The 7911-nt window shown below is 36.8% G+C and overlaps 2 protein-coding genes across 3 annotated transcripts in view; one reads left to right on the forward strand and one right to left on the reverse strand.

Moving 5' to 3' along the window:
- Positions 1–4332, forward strand: part of ppme1 (protein phosphatase methylesterase 1) — a 4901-nt gene extending 569 nt beyond the window's left edge. Inside the window, exons 2-14 of one of the 2 annotated variants that reach the window (XM_027003357.2) lie at positions 446–539; positions 715–807; positions 1011–1068; positions 1228–1279; positions 1363–1517; positions 1885–1975; positions 2338–2403; positions 2511–2637; positions 3050–3179; positions 3279–3323; positions 3437–3501; positions 3680–3747; positions 3872–4332. In XM_027003357.2, the coding sequence (XP_026859158.1) occupies positions 446–539; positions 715–807; positions 1011–1068; positions 1228–1279; positions 1363–1517; positions 1885–1975; positions 2338–2403; positions 2511–2637; positions 3050–3179; positions 3279–3323; positions 3437–3501; positions 3680–3747; position 3872 (1045 nt within the window). In that variant the 3' untranslated portion in view covers positions 3873–4332. Of the gene's footprint in view, positions 1–445; positions 540–714; positions 808–1010; positions 1069–1227; positions 1280–1362; positions 1518–1884; positions 1976–2337; positions 2404–2510; positions 2638–2999; positions 3180–3278; positions 3324–3436; positions 3502–3679; positions 3748–3871 lie in introns of those variants that run through there. The other variant, XR_003410190.2, reaches the window with a different exon arrangement.
- Positions 4333–5154: 822 nt separating this feature from the next.
- On the reverse strand, positions 5155–6123 carry LOC113575227 (odorant receptor 131-2-like). Its single transcript, XM_027006628.2, has one exon. It carries the CDS (start codon positions 6121–6123, stop codon positions 5155–5157), a length of 969 nt encoding a protein of 322 aa, XP_026862429.2.
- Positions 6124–7911: the final 1788 nt, after the last annotated feature.

Consider the following 7911-nt stretch of genomic DNA (forward strand, 5'->3'; position numbering starts at 1 on the left):
TGCTAACATTATATTTGCAGTCTATTCTAATTCAAGTTGTAAACTGTAGCTAAATAGCTAGCTATCTAGATCAAGTTGGAAATTTGTTACAATGGCTGATATAGCTTGCTAGTTAGCTAGCCAATAGTGTATCTATAAAAGATGATACCATTTAATCAGACGTAAAAGACTCCCTCTTCCAGCACTGATTCATCCGCCGCCTTTCCAAGATCACGACTCACATTGGCTTCTGCACGAATTACTCGCCAGTTCCCTTGCATAGTGTCGGATCAATTGATAACACGGGGTATATACACCAATTGATATCGGCGCATATAAAATGCTAGTTATTTAGCACTTTCAGACCTTATGCCATAACGCTAGTGCAGACTAAATGGCCCATACCAATGAGGACTGTGTAATCCAATGTTCCATCTGTACTTCTGTTTTCTCTTTGGGCACCCAGACCTGGAAGAAAACGAGACTTCTCTCCCTTACCCTGGAGCCAGTATTTTGAAACAATGGAGGATGTAGAAGTGGAAAATGAAAACAGCAAAGACATATCCATTACTTCACTATGATGTAGTTTTGATTTATTCCAGCTGCATTACTTAAGGAACTGCACATTACTTCAGACAGTACTGGAGATTAATGCAAGCGCACTTCCTGGTTATACAAAGTAGTATTGCGCTGCCTTGTCCAATTTCTCCTGTTCAACCCTTGACTCCATTGCACACATTCAGACTCTACGGCAGTGGTGCTCACGGACCTGTCCTGCTTCTGCTCCATGGAGGAGGCCACTCCGCCCTCTCCTGGGCCGTGTTCACGGTAAGTGGCATCAGCACCTCACATGAAAATTCTCTGTGCAGTAGAAGAGATGTACTGTGTAGATGTCTGGTTTACTATACAAGAATGGTTTCCTCAGTTTCTGTTATCATTCAAATTGATTTCTATGTAGTTAGTTTCTGTTTCTATTTCAGTGAGAGGTTAGACCTCATATCAATTAAGTCCTGGTTATATGGCTTTTTCAGGGAGTGATATGTAGCAGAATTAACTGCAGGGTTGTAGCTATGGACCTCAGGGCACATGGTAAGTGACACTGTTTCCTTGAAGTAGGGTGTAGTAGCAGAAGTTATACTGACACACTGAACTTTTATGCATTTGTGTTTTGTCTTTATTTGCAATGCACTTTATATGTAGTAAATAATTTTTAATGTAGTAAATGAGTTTTTGTTTGATAATATATAGGAGACACAAAAGTAAAAAACTCAGAAGACCTGTCTGCTGAAACAATGGCAAAGTAAGTTGTAGACAGTTTCTCACAATATCTTAGAAAAATCATATATTCTTGACATATAATATTTGAACTGTATTATCACACAGGGATGTTGGAAAAGTTGTGGAAGCCCTGTATGGTGAAAACCCACCCCCAATCATGATGATAGGGCACAGCATGGGTGGAGCCATAGCGGTTCACACTGCTGCAGCAAATCACATTCCATCATTGCTTGGGCTTTGTGTGATTGATGTTGTGGAAGGTATTTAAAAAACATTTTTTTCCCACAATCCAAATTCTAATATTAAACATTTCAAATTGGAGAAAAAGTAAGTTGCTTAGAGTAAAATAAAACCTTTAGGTTCCAAAATGGAAGTCCAAAGCTCATAATGAGTTATATAACAAAATATTGGAAAGGGGTAATATTTTGCACACCTACACTGGCATCTGCCTTACAAGTTTGGGGAGAATACATTTTTCAAATCTTAACTAAGTCACTTTTATTGAATTATATGACTTGTCTCAGCAAAGACTAATATTCAGTACATTTATAATGATTGTTCATAAAATGTGCAGTGCAGTGTGTCCCTGATAATTTGTATATGTCTGTGGTCTCTGTTATTGTTTAGGTACAGCAATGGATGCCTTGAACAGTATGCAGAATTTTTTGAGAAGTCGACCAAAAACTTTCAAATCAGTGGAGAATGCTATTGAATGGAGGTACACTATTTTATCCATGTGGTTTTAAGAAAAGAACAAGCTATTAACATTTTACCTGCTGTAATGGCTAGAATGTATTCTATGAGTAAATGACAAAGCACTTTTGTAAGTCATTCTGGATCTCTGCATCTCTGCATCTGCTAAATTCCATCAATGTAAATGTCCTTCTAATCTTAGCATCTATTAATGTTTAAATAGAGATAATTATTTACTGTCATACAAGACTGATACAAATTCACTTAAATTACATATGAAGCTTGTTGGCAGGTTTACAGTATGTGTGTAGCTCTCATTATCCTGCGACTCTCTTCATCATGTAGCTATTTAGAGTTCCTCCTAATTGTTCTGTATTTTAATTTCAGTGTGAAAAGTGGACAGATCAGGAACATAGAGTCTGCACGTGTGTCTATGGTTGGACAAGTGAAAAAGTAAGATCTTTTCAATATTATTTCATTTGGGGGAAAGGTTTTCCACCTTGATCACTTCTAGTGAAGTGTCTGGGTGCTGAGGTAAGCTGTGTTAATTTTGTTTTAAGATGTGAGGAGCCCATGGTTAGTCCTGGTATTTCAAAGAGCATCAGTGAAGGGATTATTGAGGAAGAGGAGGAAGATGAGGAAGGAAGCGAGTCTAACCACAAACGGAAGAAAGAAGATGACCAGGAGGTAGAGGCTGTTGATGCTGTCCATATATAGTACCCTTATATGGGTTCATTGGGTTCATTTTGATGTAAATTTAAAATGAATTGAAATTAGTTGTTTGGTATATATGTTGTATGTGTAATATAATTTTTGTGTACAAAAACGTATGATGGATTCTTCAAGATTACATTGCATTATTTTAAAATGCAACTATACATACAACCATTATGCCTACTAATAGCAATAAATACAAATACAAACACCTGGGATTGTTTATGGCATGCTGTTTACAGCTTTTATTTCTTGATGATAGTTTATTGTACATTTGTTGGGTGCATTCAGGCATTTAGTGTTTTAATTTTTTAATTTTTTTTTTTTTTAAACAGCAGTGCCTCTGTATGATGTGTGTGCGAATGAATGGGGATTTGGCCCTCAGGCAAAGAAGGAGAGTGTGTACACCTGGCGCATTGAGCTGTCAAAGACAGAGAAGTATTGGGACGGCTGGTTCAGGGGCCTGTCCTCTCTCTTTCTCAGTTGCCCTGTGCCAAAGCTGTTGCTGTTGGCTGGTGAGGAGCTATAGGCCCACCACTTACACTTTTAAAAGCTCTGATAGTGTTGAAATGAAGAAGGCCTCTTAGTATGTACATATGTGTGTTTTTTCTTAGGTATTGACAGACTGGATAAAGACCTTACCATAGGACAGATGCAGGGTAAGGCTTTAATATGTCATAACCGCATATACAGGATATGCACATCACTTCTAGGATATTGTTGTAGTTGTTAAGCAGAAAGCCCTATCATATTCTTGTGGTGTTTTCTGCAGGAAAGTTCCAGATGCAGGTTCTCCCACAATGTGGCCATGCTGTTCACGAGGATGCTCCTGAAAAAGTATATGTTTCCTATTCATGTGGTTGCTGTGGTTTTGTTTTAGAACTTAGCTGCTTCTTCCCTTCTATGTATGTCTGCACTAAAAAGATGTTCTTTGCATTCTTTATAAAACAACTATTACAACACTTTTTTTCTGGTGTAGTTGTATATTTGACTAACTGCCCTTACTATCTCTCAGGTAGCTGATGCTTTAGCCACCTTCATGGTCCGGCATAAGTTCACGCAATTTAAGGAAGGTTTTCCCTGGTAGGTTTATGAAGACCAGCTAAGCAGCTTTCTAAAATTAAGTTTCTAAAATAAAGTGCTGCATTCTCTTTTTACTGATGTGCAATGGGTTTGTTTGCCTCTTTCTGCTTTGTCTCTGGTACAGACAATGTGTAGTCTCTATTAGACTTCATCCAGCAACTTAATACTGCAAGACTCATGGAAACCATCCACTTCACCCTCCTGCGTCTCACTGGGGATTACAAAACTACCATTAACATGCCAGTGTCTCTGCTGCAGTCTCTTCTTAGCATTTCATTCTTAAAGAATCGTAAATATATATATTTTTTTTGTATGACTTTAGGTATGATTTATATTGTTGCAACGATAATAAGTTCTTTAGCGGGACATGTAGATCTACTGCCACCCATGAACTTGCCTCTTAATCGTTCTAAAACTAGCAGGTATTTTATTTATTCCCCACCCCCATCTTAGTGTTTTTTCTTTTGCATCTCCTCTAATGCCTTGCTTGTTGTTGAAGTTAGGGTGATTGCATTCTGTTGTGATCTATGTGTTGCTTGTTGTTGATTTTCAGGATAAAAAAAATTAAAAAGATGTTTGAACCCACTGCTTGCTTTTTATTCCTGTTGTGTATTTCATGAAGAAATATAAGAATTTATTTTTGTATAATTGTTAAACAATATTGTCTTCTGAAGCAGTGTTCGTTAGTATACAAAGTTTTGTGCTTTTGGAATGAAACTGATGTTGCCTAAGGTGTCTCTCAAGAAAGAAATGTGACTGCATATTTTCTTGCAAAGAACTTTAAATAACTAGGATAAACACAACAGCATATGGCAAACAAAACCACATATAAGCTTTAAATTTAATGTGCATATAAATCTGAATGATTACATGTTAATGTATGGCACAAATATTAAAGTTGAAATAAGCAAATGGTCGCTTTTTAGACAGTTCATTTAGTGGATTTAAAGACACTTCTTAGATTAAGGTTAACCTATGTACTACACAAATACTGGGCAGACCTGTATTGCATCTTTTTGTTTTCATTGTCAGCTTCTGACAGGTTTCTCAGTGCAGTGATTAGGGCTGGAATTGAAAACCACTATCCTAAAATAATCTTCCATTGTAATAGTAGTTCAAGGCTAAGCTTTTACTGTCTTCAGGATTATATTATTGCAAGAATAAAAAACAATATTTCTATGCCATGCTGCTTTTTCATCTAGAATGAATAAATGTTTTAAGTCTATTTATTTGTGTGTTTGTTACCTTAATATAGCATCTTTATTGTATAAAACATTGCTTCACAAAGAACTCAGAGAGGAGTGGAAAAAATAGTAAAGGAGAGAAAGTTGAACTGTTAACTGATATTTAGCATGAAATCCACTACAAGCTTACAATACATGATTCCTTTACAGAAGTCAAATATTTTCAATATGCATTTACACTGGTCTGGAACCTTCTTGAGTGGTAGCAGAAGTAATATTTGAACAAGGGTTTTACAGCATCATCTCTGAGCCCATAGATGAGTGGACTCAGGCTGCGGGGCATGACCAGGATGAACAGATAGTTCAGAAAGCGTAAGTGGCTAAATAACAAACCATCAATTCCAACTAACATATAAAGTGCTGTCTCAATGGTTCCATACAGAAAGGAGGTGAGGCACAGGCCCAGCTGAATGAGATGTAGCAGCACAGTCTGGTGGGCCTTCTTAGCAGAGTCTTTGTTGGAGAAAACAGACCTGGCTGTGATAATAATGCTGATGTAAGTAAACATGATAATAATTGTCACTGACACAAAATAAAACACATTGAGTCCATTGTATACTTTGAGTTGCCATGGTTTTATGAATATTTGTTCCCGACTGCAATACATCTGTACAGAGTAGAAGTTAGGGTCCATTACTGCGGCATAAAGGACATCACACAAAATGTTCACACTGCCCAGGAACCAAATAAAAACAACAGCAATGAAAGTCCTTTTCTGAGTGGCTATTTCAACGTGTCTGAGAGGAAAGCAAATGGCTACATAACGCTCCAGTGACATCAAAGCCAGGTTTAAAGGTGTATTACGAAATGTTGTAGTGGCTAGAATGATTAGGAGGGAACAAACAGTTTTAGCCAGCTTAAAGAAGGCCAGAGTAAAAATATACAACAAAGTGGTGAGAAGGAGGTGGACAGAGTCATTGAAAAGCATGTGGGCAAAAAGAATATAACGTGGAGTCTCTTTAAATATGCGTTTGCCCATAAGACAATAGAACATGATGCAATTAACATATACAGAAATCATAGGCATTAGCATGGCCACTACTAATTTTGATGTGTTTCCTATATTTAAATTCACTTTGAGTAATTGGTTATACATTAAGTCATTTGTTATGCTTTCATTATTTCCTGCCATAGACATGTTATAACAACAAAAAGAGAAAAATATAACACAATGTCTGAAGAAATATTTTAAAGTCAACTAACAAGGAAAACTAAGGTAATCATCAGAAAAGTGCTAAATACATGTCAAAGCACCCTATATTTGTAAAATCAGTAATGATTTTTTGTAAATCCAAGTGAAATTGTTCCATTGCTTCATCCCTGAAAGTTGTAGAAGTCATGGGTTAAGGATCCTTCCAGGTCTGTGCAGTAACACTGGTGCCTGTTACTTTATATAGGGCAGTGATATCACAGCATCAGTAACATAGTGAGATAGTGACCTGAGTGATTACCTGTTCATTCTCCTTCCCCCCTTCTCTCTCCCTCCCTAATTCCCTGTCTCTTCCTTTGCCTCTCTCTCTCTCTCTCTCTCTCTCTCTCTCTCTCTCTCTCTCTCTCTCTCTCACTGTCTCTCTCATCTTTCATTAAATATTACAGCTGTTTGTTGCAATATTTAAATAATTAAGCATTGTTTTTCCCACAATGAAATAAGCTTTAATTCTAAAATAATTACATAATTACATTTTACATAATTTTCTGGTTATTTATTGATAGTGCTGCAATGATGTGCCTGATAGTTCTACAAATGATTGCTACAGTTTTAAGTGATTTGATTTTTCAGATGATTAGATTGTATTGAAAAACTTTAATTGATATTTTTTCTATATAACTGTCTAACTATACAAGATACCAGTAAAACCTGAATAAATGTGTTTTGCATCTTAAAGACATTTTGATTTTAGCTATTTTCTAAGTAGCTATAAATACAAGTTGTGTTGTTTTCCATATCACCAATTCTAAAAGAATATAAAGAAATATATTTTTAAAACCTGTGACCCCCCCCCCCCAAATTTTGCTCTTTAGTCCTTCAGTCAGCAAGTGCTCAGCATATGTGGGAACTTCATACTTGGTGGGGCTCAACCACATGGTCCTTTGTTTGTTTTTGTTCTCACCCTTTCATGTGTTTTGTGTTTTGCTTTAATTTTCATGCCCTACACAGGTGTCTCACTTTCCATCACTTAGTCACCTTTCATTTCCTCCCTGTAAAGTCATTCATTTGTAACCTGTAGGGCAGTGGTAGCTCAGGTACTTGTCTAGTAATAAGAAGGTTACCAGTTCAAGCTCCACTGCTGATAAGTTGCCATTGTTGGTCCCTAGTTGAAGACCCTTAATGCTCAAATTGTACTTGCTCATAATTGTAAGGTGCTTTGCATAAAAGTGTCAGATAAATTGGTCATTTTTGGATGTCACCTACACAATTATTGGTACATTTGTATTTACATTTTCTTTTATTAAACAACTTCAACTCTCCTTTGTGTCATACATGTCTGTGCCCCCCCCCCCCCCCACGCATTGTGACATCATGACAACATTGTGACATATTGGAAAAACATCCCAAGTTATAAAGCTGAGAGAGTGCCAAAAGTGTGTCATCAATGCAAATGATGACTAGTTAGAAGAGCCTAAAATTTTAAAATAGTTTTGCTTTGTTTAACAATTTTTGGTCACAGCATTATTCCATATGTGCAATATTCCATCTGTGATGCTAATTCCAGCATAAAGGCCAATGCTAAGCAGAGGCTAGACATCTCTGGATTTCCTCCTCAACTTCAGGAGGAAGCACATACTCTACTTACAATCCATACCAATGCTGTGGAGTCAGTGAGAAACACAATTTACATTTATCTGACGCTTTTATCCAAAGCAACTTACAATTATGACAGAGTACAACTTGAGCAATTGAGGGTTAAGGGCCTTCCTC

This window comes from Electrophorus electricus, chromosome 6 (assembly GCF_013358815.1).
Source record: "Electrophorus electricus isolate fEleEle1 chromosome 6, fEleEle1.pri, whole genome shotgun sequence".
In the NCBI taxonomy this organism is placed as follows: Eukaryota; Metazoa; Chordata; class Actinopteri; order Gymnotiformes; family Gymnotidae; genus Electrophorus; species Electrophorus electricus.

Coding starts and splice junctions, on each gene's coding strand:
- LOC113575227 (XM_027006628.2), bottom strand. CDS start 6,123: ATGGCAGGAAATAATGAAAGCATAACAAATGACTTAATGTATAACCAA.